General features: G+C 46.0%; 1 protein-coding gene across 1 annotated transcript in view; it reads right to left on the bottom strand.

Moving 5' to 3' along the window:
• LOC147084992 (Fc receptor-like protein 3) overlaps positions 1-16,609 on the bottom strand; it is a 405,119-nt gene extending 388,510 nt beyond the window's left edge. The window contains exons 1-4 of the mRNA XM_085979398.1: positions 16,462-16,609; positions 14,681-14,710; positions 12,201-12,455; positions 9,766-10,032 (exon numbers count right to left, since the gene is read on the bottom strand). Coding sequence (XP_085835524.1) covers positions 9,766-10,032; positions 12,201-12,455; positions 14,681-14,710; positions 16,462-16,609 — 700 coding nt within the window. The remainder of the gene's footprint in view (positions 1-9,765; positions 10,033-12,200; positions 12,456-14,680; positions 14,711-16,461) is intronic.
• Between the last annotated feature and the right edge of the window lie 3,483 nt (positions 16,610-20,092).

Here is a 20,092-nt window from a genome sequence, read left to right as displayed (position 1 = left end):
TTGGTGAAAATATTCAGTTCAGAATTGTCCTTGTGCTGTACCATCAGTGATATGTAATGTTAGTTCTAACTAAAGTTTCTGCACATAACTCCAAATAGTAACTGGTTGCAATGAGACAACAGTACAACTTGCAATAAGTTTCATATAGAACATCTCGGGGATTATATAGAATTTTACAAGCTGGTGCAAAATGCAGGATGTGGAATTTTCCACCAGTCATACATCACAGCCGGGTTCCCTTCTCATTGAAGACAATGGAAGAAAATTTATGACGAGGATTATAATGGGCAAACTATTCGATATGACCCATGTTTCTCCTTCACCTACAGTTACAGTGTCCCCATTCAGAGCGATGCCTAATTCGGGCTTGAAGCCTGACTGCTCCAATGCTGCCAATATTTCATTAATCTAGGTATAGAACCTATTTTGCCCAATTGAGCTTGAAATATGTTAGCAACACGAGCAGGTCAGAGTAAGGTAATCTGCGGCTCGTGTCTTACCTTTTGGTTCACCAAAGATTTTCCACCATCTACAAGGCACAATTAAGGAGTGTGATGGAATACTCTCCACTTTTCTGGTGAGTGCAGCTCCAACAACACTCATGAAGCTTAACACAATCCAGGACAATGCAGCCCCATTGATTGACACATCATCCACCTCCTAAAACATTATTTCCCCCAACCACAAGCATACCGTGGCTGCAGTGTGCACCATCTACAAATGCACTGCAGCAACTCGCCAAAGCTTCTTCCTCAGCACCTCCCGAACCCGCAACCTCTTCCACCGAGATGGTGAAGGGCAGCAGTGGCATGGAGACACCATCACCTCCAAGTTGCTTGCCAAGTCACACACCAACCTGATTTAGAAATATATCGCCGAACCTTCATCATCGCTGCGTCAAAATTCTGGAACTCCCTCCCTAAAAGCTCTGTGGGAGTACCTTCACCACATGGACTGCAGTGGTTCAAGAAGGTGGCTCACCACCACCTTCTCGAGAACAATTAATCATGGCCAATATTTGCTAGCCTTGCCAGCGATGCCCACATCCCATAAACGAATAAAAATATATTCACAACAACTCTCGAGAAATGATGGTCTAAACCATACAGCCCAGAAATGACTGCCTAAGGTATTAAGCTTTGAGTCATTAAACAATCCGTATAACTTCCCTAAATTTGTCAATTAACTAGACTGATTGGCCTTTTTTAACCTACAAATTACTGTTGCAGTTTATAGACCAATACTTGATGCGATCAGATGATATTCTTGTTCTTTTTTGGCAATCACCTGTTTAATGTAATTGGTGCAGTGAATCACTTCACACAGACGAATGTCAAAGAAGATGTTACACCATCCAAGCTGACGACAAAAGCAGTGATCCCCGGGCTGATCTGACTTTGAGTCACTTGTTTCGTTCTGCCTCAGAGGTATTTATAATAACTCACCTCGCACTGACACCGCAACGAAATCGCTGTGCAGAGGACGTCCTGCCACTTCGTTTGAAACCCCACAACTATAATCCCCTTGGGTGCTTTGGTTAACTTCACCGATTCGGTAATTAATTGTGGTTAGGTCGGACACCTCTCGGAAGAGTTCTTTATTCTGGTCTTTGTAGAAAATGTAGGTAATCGGGGTAGAACCGTTGGACACTGAGCAGGTTAACGACGCTGTGTCTCCTTCCATTAACACTTTACCAGGGCTGATTGCCAGTTCCGGTTTGGACGCTGGGATTCCTGCTAATATAACCATTTGTTAATTACTTTGCTTTTGTAGAAGATGTTGTGTTACTTTCAAAGTGAAATAGGGCTCTCATCATAATAAAGAGCCTCGTCATTTAGGTCACCACACCAATATTGGGCGTTCTTCTCCCTCTTCCACTTTAGCAGTAGGTGGAATTAATAGAGGAAAGACTGATCCAGGAACTACAATGATTCCTACTGCCATCCACTTGTGGCCAACCTACTATCTCTGGCCTGGTACTGATTCCTACTAACTCTGCTAGTGAATGTCAGGAACTCTGCACTATTCCAGTACCATAAACACTAACCTACCTAAATGCAATGGTATCTAACTCCACCGCTCCACCTGGCAAATCATTCTTTGTTCCAGCAAACTCGAATAAAGAAAGTTCTTCTAAGCTATCCTCGCGCTTTTATTGATAATTATACTTCAATGATCCGTCCTTCCGGTCTTCGCAATCAGAGAGAATAACTTTCCCTTATCATCCTATCTCGGTGTGATCATGTAAAAAACACTAATGAAGTAACTCTTAGCCATGGCTACTCCGGTATTGTTCGTGCCAGTATCTCCAGTCTATTCTGGTGAATAAAGTTTTACATCCCTGGCGTCATCTGGTGAATCAGTGCTGCCCGTTTTCTGTGATGTTACTGTTCTCTTTAAAATGGAAGGCACGACATTGTACACAGCATTGCAGCCTCACGAATGTGTTGTACAAACATGCTATTATTTCCTTTCTCCTGTTGTTTATGCGACAATTATTTAGTTATTTATGTATTCAGTGCATGTTGAACATATAGGTAAGGCCCTTACTAAACTGAACAATCCCCGTGTGAGAACCTGCTGGGAATTTTGTGGATGAAAGATGCTAAATTCTAACAGTAAATTGTACTCACGTCTGACTGAAACAGAAACCTGATTACTCAGTTTCTTCACCTCACTGTTCCAAGTACTTGCTTCACACTGGTAAATTCCCGAATCGTCCATCAGTGATGTCTCCTTGATGTAATAGTTGTGGTCTGCCGCCGAATTGAGAGCTTGTCCATCTTTGAAAAATACATATCTCAAAGACGAACTGGAGCGAAATATTTCAGCCAAACATGCGAGATTTAACTGTTGGCCCTCAAATAATTGAGCTTCAGACACAGCCCTCAATGTAGGTTTGGAGAAGAGCTCTATAAAATAGAATAAAGAATAGATTTACCAGCTAAAGCATCTCTCAGAGACTTAAGAATGTATTTGTTTGGATAACACACGTTAATGATCAGAGCAATGAAATGATGACAGCGGCTCAAAGAAAGAGCCGTTCAATTATCCTTCATTGCACTCTGCTTACAGGAAGAGACACTGTGGCGTACCGATCACAGAAAGGACACAATGCGCTTTACGGTCCGTAGACTATAAATCAGGCGTCATGCCTTTAAGATGGATCACACCTTTAAGAAACTCGATCTGCAACATAGTTAAGCCCAGAGCGGGGGAGGAGCATTCGAAGCTCTTCACTGATAAAAGGCAGTCGTATTTTGTGTAGTCTCTGACTCCATTTTGTGTCCAGCATGCAGCCTCAACAATTAAACATTTTCTGTTGAATCCCTCCGTGTTCAGTATTTTTTGCTAAGAGTACGTAGACTCCTAAATTGGTGACCCCGACGCTCAGGACGACTCCTAAGCGTAACCATGGCTGACACAAATGCAGTTTCTGTGAGGCTGCCGGAATTCTGTGAGAACCTGGCCACAGCCTGGTTCCTTCAAGCCGAATCGCAATTCCGACTCCGTGGCATCACCGCCGACGCAACGATGTACGATACCTCCTCGCCTCCCTGGGCAGCTCCACAATCACGAAAGTCTGGACAACACTACAAAACCCTTCGGAGGAAGGCAAGTACGCTCATCTCAAGGCCGCGCTCATTAAAAAATTCACAGCCTCCCAATTCTTGCGCAACTGCCACCTCCTCGACCTCCCGGGCCTCAGTGACTCCACGCCATCAGACTTGCTCTCACACATGCTTGCTCTGACCGACGAGAAACCGCCCAGCTCCCTCTTCCTCAAGCTCTTTATCCACCAACTACCTCCCAGTGTCCGCCCGGCGATCGTGGCTTCCAGCCTCACGGACCTCGAGGCCCTGGCCGACGAAACTGATAAGCTCCTGTCCGCCAGCTCCAACCACGCCGTCACCCCCGACCTGGCTTCTGCAGCGTCGGCGCACGCTCCACCCTCTATCGTGCGGCCACACAGCTGAGCCACGAGGCCCCCCAGGCCCCCACGTCACACAAGCCCTCTGACCCAGGGCTACTGCTACTTCCATGCCCGGTTCGGCGCACGGACACGCTGCTGCAACCATCCCTGCATGTTTCCAACTGCCCCCACACCGGCCTACACGATGGCCATGTGGCAAGTAGGTGCACTGCTGTACATTACGGAGAGCAACTCCGGACGCCGTTTCATATGCGACACGGGCGCGCAGCGCAGCATCATCACCGCGTCCGCCCTCGAGATCCAGCGAGGCGGCCACTGCCCTGCGCTGACTGCTGCCAAAGGCACCAACATCCGGATGTATGGCACCCGCACCATCACCATCGACCTCGCAGGCCGCCGCTACCACTGGGAGTTTATCACCGCCAAGGTGCGCTCCCCGCTGCTCGGTGCGGATTTCCTGTGCACCCACGGCCTGTTGGTCGACAGGCCTCGGCGCCGCCTCGTGGACATGAACAACATGACAACTATCCCGGGCGCCATGGCCCCCCACCAACCCGCCGAAATGGCGTGGCAGTGCCGCGCCCGCTCAACAGACGACTACTCAGCACTCCTGGCTGAGTTCCCAGCACTCACCAACCCGACCTTCTCTGCAAAGTTTGCTAAGCACGGGGTAGAATACTTCATGCCCACCACAGGCCCACCGGTATATGCCCATGCCCGCAGGCTGGACCCGGCCAAGCTGGAGATCGCGCGGGCCGAGTTCACCACAATGGAACAGCTCGGCATCATCCGCTGCTCCAACAGTCCCTGGGCCTCGCCACTCCACATCGTCACCAAACCCGATGGGGGATGGCGCCCCTGCGGGGACTACCGGCGCCTAAATGACACCACCGCGCCGGATCGGTACCCCATACAACACATTCAATACTTCTCGGCTAGACTGGCCGACCGCTCCGTCTTCTCCAAAGTCGACCTGGTGTGCGGTTACCATCAGGTGCCAGTCCACCCCACGGGCGTTCCAAAGACGGCCATAATCACCACTTTTGTGCTATTCGAGTTCCTCCGAATGCCCTGCGGCCTCAAAAACGCGGCCCAGGCCTTCCAGCGGCTCATGGACTCGGTCATCCGGGACCTGAAGTTCCTCTTTGTCTACCTGGATGATATCCTGGTAGCTAGTTCCTCAAAGCAGGAACACATCGAGCACCTCTGCACCCTGTTCCAGCGGTTCAGTGAGCACGGGCTCATCATCAGCCCAGCCAAGTGCCAATTCGGCCTCAGCAGGATCGAATTCCTTGGCCACCACATCATGCAGGATGGAGCCATTCACCTGCCCGCCAAGGTGCAAGCCGTCGAGCAGATCCCCCGGCCTACCACCATCAAAGGCCTTCAGGAGTTCTTGGGGATGATCAACTTTTACAACCGCTTCATTCCTGGAGTGGCCTCCCTCATGCGGCTCCTATTCGAAGCCCTCCGGGGTAAGAAAGACAGAATGGCGATCGAGTGGTCGGCGGACATGTTGACCGCTTTCGACTCGACGAAAAAGGCGCTCGCCGACGCCACCATGCTTGCTCACGCACAGCCCAACGCCAGGGTGGCCCTCACCACGGACACCTCCGACCACGCGGTCGGCGCCATCTACGAACAGTGGGTCAAGGGGGCCTGGCAACCGCTGGCCTTTTTCAGCCACCAACTGCGCCCCCCGGAGGCCAAATACAGCGCCATTGACTGCGAGCTCCTCGCACTGTACCTGGCAGGCTGCCATTTTAGATTTCTTCTGGAAGGCCGCCCCTTCACCACGGTTGTCGACCACAAACCCCTGACATTCGCAATGGCGAAATCTGCAGACCCGTGGTCAGCCAGGCAACAACGCCTGCTCACCGCGGTGTCCGAATTCACCCCGGACATCCGGCACATCTCCGGTCAAGACAACGTGGTGGCCAACTGCCTATCCCGCCCCGCTGTCCACGGCGCCCACCTGGCAGTGGACTATGCTCAACTGGCAGCGGAGCAACGCACCGACCCTGATCTGCTCTCCGCGCCCACAACCCTCCCAGGGCTGCGACTGACCGACATCACCTGCGGCCCGTCCACTGTCAAAGTCAAATGCGACACCTCCTTGGTGCAACCCCACCCCGTAGTCCCGGCGTCCTGGCAAAAACGGGTGCTCGACATCGTCCACGGCCTCTCCCACCCCGGCACCCGCGCGTCCATTAGACTGGTGACCAACTGATTTGTCTGGTGTGGCCTGCGCAATGATGTGCGCGTCTGGTCCAGATCCTGCATAGCTTGACAGCGTGCCAATATCCACCAGCATGTCAAAGCCCCACGCGAGGAGTTCACCATGCCAGAAAGAAGGTTCGACCACGTCCACATCGACCTCTTCGGCCACCAGCCGCCATCACAAGGTCACACGCACCTACTGACAATCGTGGACCGTACCACCCGCTGGCCCGAGGCCATTCCATTGATGTCCACCACCACCGCTGACATCGCGAGGGCGTTCATCGATATCTGGGTCGCTCGGTTCGGCGTCCCCTCGGACATGAGATTGGATAGAGGCCCGCAGTTCACCTCTGATGTGTGGGCCACCATCGCCCAAAACATCGGGGTGGCCGTTCACCGCACCACGGCTTACCACCCCCAAGCCAACGGACTGTGCGAGCGATTCCACAGGTCCATGAAAGCATCCCTCTGTGCCAGCCTCGAGGACGAGGCTTGGATCGACCACCTCTCATGGGTGCTACTCGGCCTATGATCCACGGTCAACGAAGACCTGCAAGCCTCGGTGGTGGAACTCGTGTATGGCCAGCCGCTGCGCATAGCCGGAGAGTTCCTGCCCACCGCCACGACCCCCTGGTCGGCTGACCAGCAGCGCCGCGCTTTCGCCAACCAAGCACAACAGTTCGCTCCGGTACCCACCGGCCAGCACGGCGAACGAGCAACCCGCGTTCCACCTAGCCTGCACATGGCCAAATTTGTTTTCGTGCGCCATGACGCCCACCGAGGACCTCTGCAGCCCCCATACGATGGATCCTACAAGGTACTCCAGACGGGGAACAAGTTCTTCCTCCTCGAAGTGGGCGGCAGAACTGACAAGGTGTCGGTCGACCGGCTCAAGCTGGCGCGCCTAGAGCCCGACAAACCCGTTCACGTGGGCCAACCCCCACGGCGGGGCAGACCACCTAAGAGCCCGACGCGTCCGACCGCCCCGCTCCCGACACCAACCGCCAAGAGCCGTTCCGGCCGTGCCATCAAGCCGCCACGCCGGTTCACACACTCCCTCCTATCGGATTCTGGGGGGAGCTGTGTGGCGTACCGATCACAGAAAGGACACAATCCACATTCCGGTCCGTAGACTATAAATCAGGCATCATGCCTTTAAGATGGATCACCATTTAAGAAACTCGATCTGCAACATAGTTAAGCCCAGAACGGGGGAGGAGCAGTCGAAGCTGTGCACTGATGAAAGGCAGCCATACTTTGTGTAGTCTCTGACTCCATTTAGTGATCAGCATGCAGCCTAAACAATTAAACCTTTTCTGTTGAACCTCTCCGAGTTCAGTATTTCTTGCTAGGAGTATGTAGACACCTACAACACTTTAGAACACCGACAAAGGTATCACATGAGATCTGAACATCCTCTTCTGGCTAGATTTGGGGACAAGTTAACCCTTCATTTAAAATGAATGAAAGAAATATCCTGTGGGTCCTGTGAGATTATCCCTCTTCACCCCACCCCATCCCCCCATTCTGAATTTGAACTCTGCTCTCCGCCCAGCCGATGTTTTACGCCCAAGTCTTAAATACTGAAATCTCCTCGGTCATTGTTGCAGCACCTGCAAATTTTAGGACATTCATGTTAAACGCTAAGCTTTGGACAAGGCAATTCTTTGGAAATCCACTGACGACACAGGATCGATAAATCCCACCTCGTTTTCAGATTGCCTGCTCCTTTGAAAATGTAATGATAGAGTTATGATTGGCAGGATTTAACGGAATGCAATTGGGGGGCCGTACATCAGAGGCTCAGCCTCCAATATCCTCCGGCGTTTTGCCACCCCCTCTACTGAAATTCGAGGGTGCAATTTCAAGTTTGTCTGGGGTGCAAAACCAGTAATAGCCCATCGGTCACCCTTTATACACACAGGCCAATTTCGAATTCTTTGTCTGCCAATTACGTATTGCACACTCTAAGTTAAATTTTAGCACCGAGATTTCAACTACCAATGATTTCCGGGACCAGTAAGTGGTAAGGCATTGTCTGATTAAACACCGTGCTGTTCCTGACCAGGTTCTGCTCGTTGCTAAATCAGTCAGACAGAAACAGAGGAGGTAACTTGACCTTGGATCCATGGGGTCAAATGCGTGCTATCGAATCTTGCACCAATTGTACACCACGCACGATATTCCTGTCCAATGAAGATGATGCGGCGCAAACACGGGAGGGACATATGATGGGAGGCGAATTCAATATCGCCCATTCCACACTATTGCAGGAAGCTAACGTTAGCCACTGGGAGTGGGCACTGAACTTCAAACATTGCAGCACTTACAAGTGCGCATTTCAGCAATTTTATGGATTGTACATAGAACCAGATGGTGCTATGATTTAAACAGGACACATCCAAAATTGAGTTATTACGTGATAAAGTTGGGAGTAAATCTTTTTCCACAGTGGATCCCTCTCCTATATTTATTTAACTATAATCCCCTGAAGAATTATTTCAATGAAAGATGAACAGTAATTACAGCTGATTGTAATTACCTTTTACCATAATGGAAACTTCATCACTCTCCTTTTATCACCGTGGTAGAAAGCGTTTTTTTCACACAGGTAAGTCCCCGAGTCCTTCAACGAAGCTGCCCCCATGTGCTTAGAGTTGATGTATGAATTCAAATTCATAGCTTTGCTATTTTTGTAAAATGTGTATTGAAGCATAATATTGAACTGCATTGTTTCAATAAAACAGATGAATTTTAACTGGTCTACCTCAAATTATTCAACTGCAGGCTCAGTCCTCAGTTTAGGTTTGGAGAAGAGTTCGGTGAAAACAGAATGTGTATTGGGAGGTAACAATTCATATCATACAGTTAAACAAATAGCAAAGATTATTGATAATAAGCGCAAGGCAATCCCGAGAACGGCCACGAGGGGCGTCTGTAATAAATGGTAACCAGCAGCTGTATTGTGGAACACTCCAGTAGGCAGCATTATTATATTGCTATGGATTTCCACTCGCTGCTTTGTTTGCAGAGAAATTAATCCGCTTAATATATTCTGCTAAAACAGTAACTCCACGCTGTGCAGGACCATTCAAGTATGAATCCTTCAATAGAAATGTGTTCTTTTAGCTATGCCCTGCTGTGTCTCAACATCTACTATGATCACTGTTAATTCTGCAAATATTCACAGCTACATCGCTCTGTCACCACCCAGTCACCACATTGGCTGGAAGGTATGATTCTGTGATCATTACTATGACAGGCTATTGCTTGAATGACCTGTGGGACAGCTCTCTCAATTTTTGCCCAAGTACCCAGATGTTAGGGAGGGGGGATTTGCAGGGCTGCCTGTGTGTCTTATCCGTGTCCGAATATGATGCCTAGTTCAATGCCAGGTGTTGCTCCAAGTTTTAATCTTATTGTTTTTTCTGGTGTTTTGATAAAACTTAGCTGCTTGCTAGGCCATTGCAGAGGGGAGTTAAGAGTCAACCACATTGCTGTGGTTCTGCAGTCATATATAGGCCAAGGATTCTTAGAATATATGACATCATTCAACAGCTCATTACCAGATCATATAAAGAAAATGAAAAAGAAAAGCAGTGGCCAACCTGTTACGCTGATGGTTACATTCGGGGAGATCCACTTCCTGTAACGTATTTTGAGTTCACACCGATATGATGCCGCATCTGACTCTTTCACATTTTCTATGGTGTACTGAGATTCGTCAGTTTTTGCCATTAAATGTTTATCTCGATACCACAGGAAGAGAAAATCTTCACTCCATTTCCAGGAAGGCATCAAGCATTTCAGGACAATCCTGTCACCTGACAGTGCGGATGTTGGTTTCACTTCCAGAGTTAAAATCGAACCAGAAGCTGCAAAAAATGTGAAACATTTGAACGAAATACAAATTAAAATATGTTAAAGCACCCTTCTTCAAAAATAAAAAACATTGGCTTGAAAGTGCAGCTCAACTTCCAGACCAAACGGTATCAGCTCAGTAACTAAAAGTGATTATAAGACCTAAAAAGTCAAACCAACATTTGTTGCAGCAGAAAGTGACCCTTCTCTTTCTTCTCTTGAGCTTACACTGCTCATATTGCCCTTCAAGGTTTAATCAACAAAGTTCAATGTCGAGGATCGATTCAACAGCCAGGCAGATGCCCAGCCCTCTCTATATACACGCCCGGTATTTGTAAATGTTGTGGAATCAAGATATTAAAACCGTGGTCGATTTCACCTTTTCAGGTGCTTCCGGTATCAGTAAAAAATCCCATGGAACTTCTCCAAGACCATGAAGTTGTTCGAGTTTCCTGGAGTATTGCTCGTTCGTCCAGCAAGACCAAACAAATTAGCTGCTCATTGTACCATTACCTTTTGTGGAAACACAGGGCAATTCACTGCCTTCACGCCTCTGCTGTAACTTCAGCAGGTGTGTGGAAGGGAACACCGTTTATGCGTGTAAAGAGTTTTTGCACTGCACATCCAATAAAGTTGTGGCAGTGATCAAGGAGCCAGCCCTAGGATATCACCTGTCAATATGTGTCTACCATTGTTTATTAGCTAGGTAGTAGCATTCCTTGCTATTTGTAATAATTTGATTTCTGTGAGGCACAAGATAAGGCACTAAATGTACACTCCACTTCTCAGCATGCCTCGGGTCTGCAGATGCGCTTCCAACCAATCCCAATCCCAGGGGAGGGACGGGAGGATACACTTGAGCTACTTTTCACTTTTACCGCCAAGAGGCCAAAGGGCAGTAATGGCGCAACCCTTAATTTCAAACCACTCTCGATTAATTTAACACTGAATTAAATAGAAATGCGACTCCAAAGGAATCTAAAACGGGCAATTGATTGGACATCGCCTATTTATTTCATCCTGTGATGAAAGGTAAAGTTATCCCCACTCCGGTATAAATTCGCAATACACAATCGTGCCAAATGAGCGAATACGAAACAGCATGCGGTTTTATGATTTTTATGTTTGATTTATAACAGGGACTGAGAGAGTAGCGACCATTCTGTGCATCCACCAATGTTGGATTTTTCCCTCTGTGATGGGTCACCCTACAACCTAATCTACAGAGGATGAAGTAATGTTTAAACGGAGAAGTCATTTCATATCAGACCAGCGACACAACGCAGCCAGAAGGCGGCACAGCAATACTCAGATGTCTTTATTATTAATATAAAGTAGGTTGCAGATCACAGATTTTGAAGTTTGACATTTGGATATAAAACAGATACACAGACTTAAAGGAGATATTAACGGTGTTATTCACGTATCTGTTGTTTTAGAGAGCGGCTGTTCCATGCACAATAACCAGTTTAAGGTCTCTCTTGACATAAATAACAAATGATTGACCTAAGCACATGTAAGAATTTGGGATAGATTTAGACTTTGTGTGATATTTCAATTGAAGTTAACGTGATATAAAGGGAGGTGAAACTGGCTGCCGATTCGCTATGATACGTTTGATACTGCCGCACAAAATAAATGTCCACCTTCTGGTGTGTTAATATCTCCAATAGCAGCTTGTATTTTCAACTCTGAGGAAAGCGCGCGGTCCCCCTATGAGGAGGAGGGATGAAGATTCACTTCTCCCCCGCGGCCCAATTTTATCCCAGTATTGCAAGGGCAGCACGGTGGCATAGTGGTTAGCACTGTTGCCTCACAGCGCCAGAGACCCGGGTTCGAATCCGGCCTTGGGTGACTGTCTGTGTGGAGTTTGCACATTCTCCCCGTGTTTGCGTGGGTTTCCTCCGGGTGCTCTGGTTTCCTCCCTCAGTCCAAAGATGTGCGGGTTAGGTTGATTGGCTATGATAAATTGACCCTTAGTGTTAGGGGGATTAAATACGTGGGGTTACGGGGATAGGGTGGGATATGTGTCGGTGCAGGCTCGATGGGCCGAAATGGCCTCTATCTGCATTGTGGGGTTTCTGTGATATCCTGTACTACATTTGACTGTGAGGCCCCTTTGTAAGCGTCCCATTTCTCGCCTAAAACTGAGCTATGACCATAGGTGTCAAAGTTTACTAACCAATGGTGACTAGATCCAGGGGTTTACTCTGCACATATGAGGACCAAGACAACGGCACTGAACACTGGTAAGATGCTCCACTGCGACTATTTGCATATCTTTCAATGAACTGATATCGAAAAGCAATATAGGTCGCATCTTTATACCAATAAGCCGCTTTATTCTCGCCTCTGTATCGACACTGCAGGTAAAATGCCTTCCCTTCTTTCACAATTCCATTCCTCGGATAGCTAATGACTACTACTGGAACATGGGCTGTAAAAAGAAAATTACATTAATTTCGGATTAGAAATGTTAAAACTAATCTTTGCAACATCCACTATAGGGAATTTTTAGTCGCTATCCAAAGCACGCGCTACCTCTCAAGTGTCCATGGATGGATCTTTTGATTTTCAATCGGAGAAATCGACCTCACCACCCTGTAAACCGAGACCTTCTGCCTGCTTAAACTTTTCGAGCGTTGGGCGGCAGCAGTACCTGCCTATTCCTGGCATTAGTCCTCCATCACCATGCAAATCAGGCTTGTGTGATTTACATGGGACCCCACTTAGAAAGATAGAAACATCGAAAAAAAGGAGCAGGAGTAGGCCATTCAGCCCTTCGAGCCTGCTGCGAAATTCAATATGATCATAGCTGATCCTATATCTCAATACCATATTCCCGCTCTCTCCCAACACCCATACCCCTTGATGCCTTTTGTGTCTAGAAATCTATCTCATTCTTAAATATATTCAGTGACTTGGCCTCAACAGCGTTCTGTGGTAGAGAAGTCCACAGGTTCACCACCCTCTGAGTGAATAAATTTCTCCTCGTCTCAGTCCTAAATGTCTTACCCCGTATCCTGAGACTGTGACCTCTCGTTCTAGACACCCCAGCCAGAGGAAACATCCTCCCTGCATCCAGTCTGCGTAGCACTGTCAGAATTTTATACGTTTCAATGAGATCCCCTCTCATTCTTATAAACTCTAGTGAATACAGGCCTAGTCGACCAAATGTCTCCTCATACTTCAGTCCTGCCATCCCGGGAATCTGTTGATCCTTCGCTGCTCTCCCTCTATTTAAAGTATATCCTCCCTTAGGTAAGGAGACCAAAAACCGCACACAGTAATCCAGTTATGGTCTCACCAAGGACTTGTAGACCTGTAGTAAGACATCCTTGCTCCTGTACTCAAATCCACTTGCAATGAAGGGCAGCATACCCATTTGCCTCCCTTACTGCTTGCTGCACCTGAATTTATGCTTTCAGTGCTTGGTGTACACGGAAAACCAGGTCCATTTGGACATTAACATTTCACAATCTATCACCATTTAAATAATATTCTGCTTTCTGTTTTTCCAACCGGAGTAAATAATTTCATATTTATCCACGTTATACTGCATCTGCCATGTATTTGCCCAAACACTCAACTTGTCTAAATCGCCTTGAAGACTCTTTGCATGCTCCTCATAACACACAATCCCATTTGGTCTCGTTTCATCAGCAAATTTGGAAATATTACATTTGGTTCCCCCATCCAATTCATTGCAATATCTTGTGAATAGCTGGGGCCCAAGCACTGGTCCCTGCAGTACCCCACTAGTCAGCGCCTGCCACCCCGTATGGCATTGCAGAGCAGAACTGTTCGGAGTGTGCTCCATGCACTCTCCCACCAGTTTCACTAGCAAAACCATAGAAGAGACACAGAATAAGTACGGTTTCCATAAATTTCCACATCCTTACGAAATTACACTGCTTGTTACATTTCCGAGCTTGGTGTCTTCTGCAGAGTTAGCAATTGTGTCCTTGTATACCAAATTCCAGGTGATACATAATTATCAGACAGAACAGTGATCCTAATACAGACCTCTGTGCGACACAACTGAATTTTCCCTTTCAGTCATAAAAAGCGACACTTCACAACTACTTTTCTTTTTGTCTCAGAGAATGTTTATCTACGCTGTCACTGCCCCTTAATCACAGCGATCAAAATACGAATTTTGCTACCCAGTTTATTATATGGTATTTCATTAAGCATAATTTGAAGTCTATATACACAATATTTAACCGCACTAATTTCATTAGCATTCTCTGTTACTTCAGCAATGATTTGTCTATCTTTCCATTCATTTATTAACTGAATTATGATTACTCGCTGCCAATCCTCAGTTAGACGAACTAGCAGTTACCCAGACCAATGTATAGGTCACTGTATCTTTAAGATATTTTGGTAGACATTAAACTTGACGCTGAGGCTTAAAACAGGGTTTCCGATTGGCCGACTGTTACTGAAACCGCCCACATTACATTCACACTGAATCAAACAAAACGATGATCGAAGGTTTCACTGAAAGGTGGCAAATCCAGAACGTCAGTTTTACATTCGTGTGAACAGCTGACAATTACGCCATTGCTGGATTGCTGCTGTCCTATAGATACAAATTGGAAGCGTTCATTGCACAAACTGGATTATTATCAATAATGAACATTATTGTCGTCATACCTTGTGTGGTCGCCTGATGAGTAACTTGCACTGAAAGAGAGAAGACAATGTAAAATATGTTTCATTATCTGAGACCATCTTCAAGTTTGGCCTAAGCTGCTAAGCTGTAAGGCAGCTAAATAGAGGAAACACCCAGGGGGTGAAATTCGGCTTCGGCAGGGACATACAACAGGCGGTACCATATTTGCCGGCAGACTATATGTGCCGCCAGGTATTCAGTTCAGTTGAAGTAAATGTAAAATATTATTACATCGAATTATGCCAATTTGACCCTCTCACGAACAAAGGGAAATTGTTTTTTTTTTAAGATACTAATGGTCTGAGGCCTACCTGGAAAAGTTGCTGCCAGATGAAAGGAAACTGACAAAAATTGAAATGAGTCATTGTTCTGAGAGCCACTGATTGTTCAGTCATGGAGAAGGAAACATTACTTTAAAATTAGTGATAGTCCATTTGGGATGGAAATCAGGAATCGCCTTTTCACACAATATTGGGCCAGAACTTCGGGACCCCACGGGTGAGTACGGGCTGGGTACTCATGCGCAGGCCCAATGAATGTGCCAATTGCGTGCATGCACTGCGCATGCGTGGGAATCCGGAACTTCGTTCGCTTAAAGGAAGAGGTTCACAGGTCAAACGCATGTGCCGGACAGGCAGCGCATGTGCCTGGAAATTACGGGTTATTTTGCAGCTTTCTCCAGGAAGGTAAGTCTCCAGCAGTTGCATTTTTAAAAAGCAGTCGCAAAGCTTGCTTTTAACAAGGTAAGTAGTGAATTAAGTAAAATTTTAACATTCTTTAAACAGGTTTATTATTTTTAAATACTTTAAAGAATGGTAAGTTTATTTTTAGCGATGTTAGAAACTGTAATAAAATTATTCAAACATTTAAATGACTGTTTAAATTAGTTATTTTATGTAATGTATAGTTATTTTAAAAATGTGATTTAAAAAAAAAAAATTATTTGAAGTTTTATTTATGTTTTGGGGCTGAGTTGTATTGATAGTTTTGATGGCTCTCCCTGCTACCATTGGCTCTCCATGGCCCACGTAATCCCAGGGGATGCTTCGAACTAACTGCGCCCCTGGGATACACAAGCACTGCGTGCCGGTAGTTGGAGGAGGCCCAGGATCGGAATCCCAAGCGGGCTCACAGCTCAACGGCCGGCGTGCTAGGTAAGTGCAGATTGGAAGCTTGCAGCCGCGGGAAGCCTCCGACCTGAATTTCTGGGCCAATATGTAGTGAGAATTTCAGCTCTCTCCACAGAAATCGCTGTGGACTGTGGGTTAAATTGAATTTTCAAGATGCAAAGCGATAAATTTTAGTTAAAAATGAAAGAAATAGTTGCATTTATATAGCGTGTTTTTAGACCTCAGAACTTCCAAAGCGGTTTACAGCCACTGGAGCACTTTTGAAGAGTAGTCACTGTAGGAAATGTGGCAGCTAATTTTCACACAATGATGCTGATAATGACCAGATAATCTGTTTTTGTTAGGTTGATTGAGGGACAAATATTGGCCACAGTACCGGGGATAACACCCTCGACGGGGTCTCCCTTTAACGTCTCATTTGAAAGACGGCACCTCCGACAGTGCAGCACTCCATCAGCACTGCACTGGAGGTGGAGCCTAGAATTTTTGCTCAAATCTCTTTACTGCGACTGGAATCCACGAACCTTCTGACTCACAGGCGAGCATGCTCCACTGAGCCTCGGCTGACACTAGTTGAGTAAGGGTAACAATGGATATTGAGCAAAGGGGGTTAATTGGAGCTGAGCATCAACCATGATATAATTGAATGACAGAGCGTCCTCGAAGGGCTGAATGGCCTACTCCTGTTATTAGGTTCCTATCATCAGTTAACTCATCATTATCATCATCATCGTCACAAGCATTGCTGGATTGCAACTGATGCTCCTGAAGACAGTACATGGCCAAGCATTTGGAAACAGAAAACTTTTGTCGCGCCTCAGACCACAGGAATCACACTACTAAGGCAATGTCTGTTGCTGCAAACTTTGAAATTATAATTGCAAAAGGGTCAATGATCAATGCAGATGTCTCTGTATTTCATTGTTTAACATGTAGAACTTGGGGCTTTAGTCGAGCAAGGATTCAATCGGGTGAATGTTTCCAGTATTCAGTTTGGCCAATTATTTTCAGAAACATGGGGACCATTATAAGCACAAGAACAAAGACATTAAGAAAACATCATCACTAAAGATCTACCGCATTAAGCAGTGGAACAAGTTGTGGCTAACATGGTCCCACAACCAATGTCAAGTTATTAAAATAGATGAGGTTCTGGTAAATGAGTCAGTGGTACATTAAAGATGCAAACCCTTTTGTTCCTGTTTTCTGCTCTTGTGGTCCAGTGGTTAACAAGACAACTGAGCGCTGACATCAGCAGCCCACAGGAATGCAACCTCAATGACATGTGACCATAAAGAGTCACTTCTGTCTAAGTTCCAGTAAATTGCATCATACATTAATATTGAAGATCCACAATTATAAATTTCCCTGTGAAAAAATCTTTAATCCGTCAGTTTAGTTCAAGTAAAATCATAGTAAATGTTATCTCTTCAGCATTGTTAACTCTAGGTTAGGCAGCAGATATTAATCGTGCCTGAAATTCAAAGTGGTGCCCGGTTAAGACATTGCTGTATGTTGTTCTCCCTTACACCAGTAATTAAAAAGAAATCATAGTGATTACGCATAGGCGAGTTGAATAAAACTACTAATGTTCTCTCTCACTCTGCCTCGCTCTGTTGCTATCTGTGTGTCTCTGGCTCTGCCTCTCTCTCTTTCGCTCTCTCTCTCTCTCTGTGAATCTTCAGCCCACCGCCGCCCTAAATGTTTGACTTCTTTTTGTCTGTCTCTCGCTCTCTCTGTCTCTCCCTCGCCGATTCTCTCTCTATCTGTCACACTTTCCCGGTCTTCATATGTTTGCCTGTATATATCTCGGTCTCACTCTCTCTCTGACTTGCCTTATGTCAGTGGCACTGTCTGCATGTCACTCTCTGTTGCTCTCACTCTGTCTATTTGACTCTCTCTTTCTCTCTCATTGGCTATCTGTGTCACTGCATGTTGTTTCATTCTACCTGTGTCTCTCTCTGCGTCTGTACCTCTTTGTCTCTCCCTCGTGTTTTCTCTCTCTCTGCCTCTTTCGGTGCGTCTCTCTCTCTATGTCATCTGTGTTTATGTCTTGCTCTATCTCTTTGACTCTGTCGCTCTCGTTTGTCCATCTTCCTCTTTTATTCTGATTCATTGACAACCACTCTCTCTCTCCATTTGACTCTCTCTCTGACTCAGCCTCTCTCTGCATGTTTCAGTACCTGTGTGTGTGTGTGTGTGTTTGTTTGCAAGTTTCTCCCTCTCTATCTCTCTGTAAATCTATCTATCTCCCTGTCTCTCTATAGCAGATGGTAAACAAGAAGCCAGCCTGTGCCACACAAAATCATGAAGCAATGATATAGACCAAGGTTAACAGCTAGCCGCAGACACCAAGCATTGCAAAGCTCACCGCATTTATTAATAGCATTTAGTAAGAGTGAAATAACTGGGACAACGCTGACACTTGATATGGAGTTCATAAAAATGTTACTTCCTACTTATAAGCAAAACTACAAGAATTAGACATTTGAAAGCAGTTTCTGCAGGTGAGGCTAAATATTTGCTAATGTAATAAACAGTATGCTGTCTAGAAGCAATCTTAAGAGGGCTGCAACCTGTTATAGTAAAGTGGATATACTTAGATGAGCAGAAAGATCTTATTACCCTGACTTATCAAACTTAACATTGTTGCACTAAATTCAGATTAAAACTGAAACATAGAAATGACATTTCAACGCATTTTAAATAAATGTCTTACTTTCAGAAACTGTCAATATCAATTTTTGGGACGCTCCTTCTTACAGAATGAGCTTTATTAATCTGAAAATAGATCCGCGGTGAGTGACGCAGATTATCAAAGGCACTGGAAATATTTGAGATTCACTTACAGAAGATCAGAAGGCGACAGATGTGCTTCATTTCGAATGCGGGAGATCCGAGCAGCAGTCCCCCTCCCTCTGTGAAGACGCGCGCTTCGGATCAGCTGTTTTCAATTCTGTTCACCTGAAAAGTGAAATCATAGAATCACATTCAGCCGCTGACTCCGTTCGACTTCTTCAATACCAAATGCCCGCATGCGCAGATCCCGAGTCTGTACTTACGGGGAATGAGGAGACAGCGGCTGGATCGAGTTCCCCGGGAGCAGTCTGCAGCTGTGGAGCTCTGCCCATGCACCAGCCGACTGCACACTGAGATCAGCGTGTCTTCTGACCACATTGGAGAAAAGAAGAAGTTGAACTGGACATGATGACTGGTCCACCCTAATGCTGAAAAGTGAATTGAGCCCTGTCAGTTTAAAATAACTTATTATAAGAAGAGAGCAGTTGGAATACAGGCCGGAGAAATCTCTGGAAACTGTTATAAATATGATGTATTCTAACCGCCGCTTGTAATGTTTACACAGCGACTGGCCTGGTCTGTGGCCCCAAGCTGAAAGCACATTTTTTTTCACGGCCCAGGGAAGCGGTCACCCCAGCTATGTGTGTGTGTCCTGGCACAACAGTAGATTGGGAACAGAGGTTAAGAGCTGATCCCAGTGGGAACTGTGACCACTGAACGTGTTTCACTCTGGCAAATTTAACCATTAATTCCCTAAAGTTTAACCCAGTGTTTAACAAAGAGCTGATTCGAATCTCGGACTACTGAAACCTAAACACAGGCTTATCATATGTATCTTTTGGAGCTGTTCAATCTAGTCCCACTATCCGGCTCACTCGAAGTAAGCGTTAATGTTATTCTACCAGAACCAATAATCCAATTTTTTGCAACATTGCATTTTGATCAATTTAGCCATCTTACTGCAGACATACAAGGCAATGGAATATCTCACCCACTCAGTGCTGACTATGTGTTACAAAAATGTAACCATGCAAGTTGTTATTGCTGTGGTGTAACATTCTAATTACTGAGTATGAGTTGTATGAAACACTTAACCCTGTCAGTGTCACAATGGGCAGATGAATAAGCCTGTGACCATTCTCTGCAGGTAAATGAGTGAAACAATTGCACCCAAATACTAATTGTACCTACACTGTCCTACTGGTAGAGATCTATGATTAACTCCTTGATCGGTGTCTATATTCTACTACTGGTGCATGGCTATGGTTAATATGCATGCTGCCGATTGGTGCTGATCTATGTGTACTACCTATACTGTGCTACTGGTATTGGTTTATGATTAGTACTTTCAGTTCCCCCTATATACAGGACTGTGTAAAGTATGGCCACTGTCCTAATGGGACAGATCTGTTATTAGTAAATAAACTGCAAAATCGTTTAGATTCCTGTTTAGGACAAACACTA

This window comes from Somniosus microcephalus, unplaced genomic scaffold, assembly GCF_052327205.1.
Source record: "Somniosus microcephalus isolate GS21.2 unplaced genomic scaffold, FLI_Smic_1.0 unresolved_chr9, whole genome shotgun sequence".
In the NCBI taxonomy this organism is placed as follows: domain Eukaryota; kingdom Metazoa; phylum Chordata; class Chondrichthyes; order Squaliformes; family Somniosidae; genus Somniosus; species Somniosus microcephalus.
The sequence above is the reverse complement of the archived record's forward strand: the minus strand, read 5'-3'. Positions and strand labels throughout refer to the sequence as shown.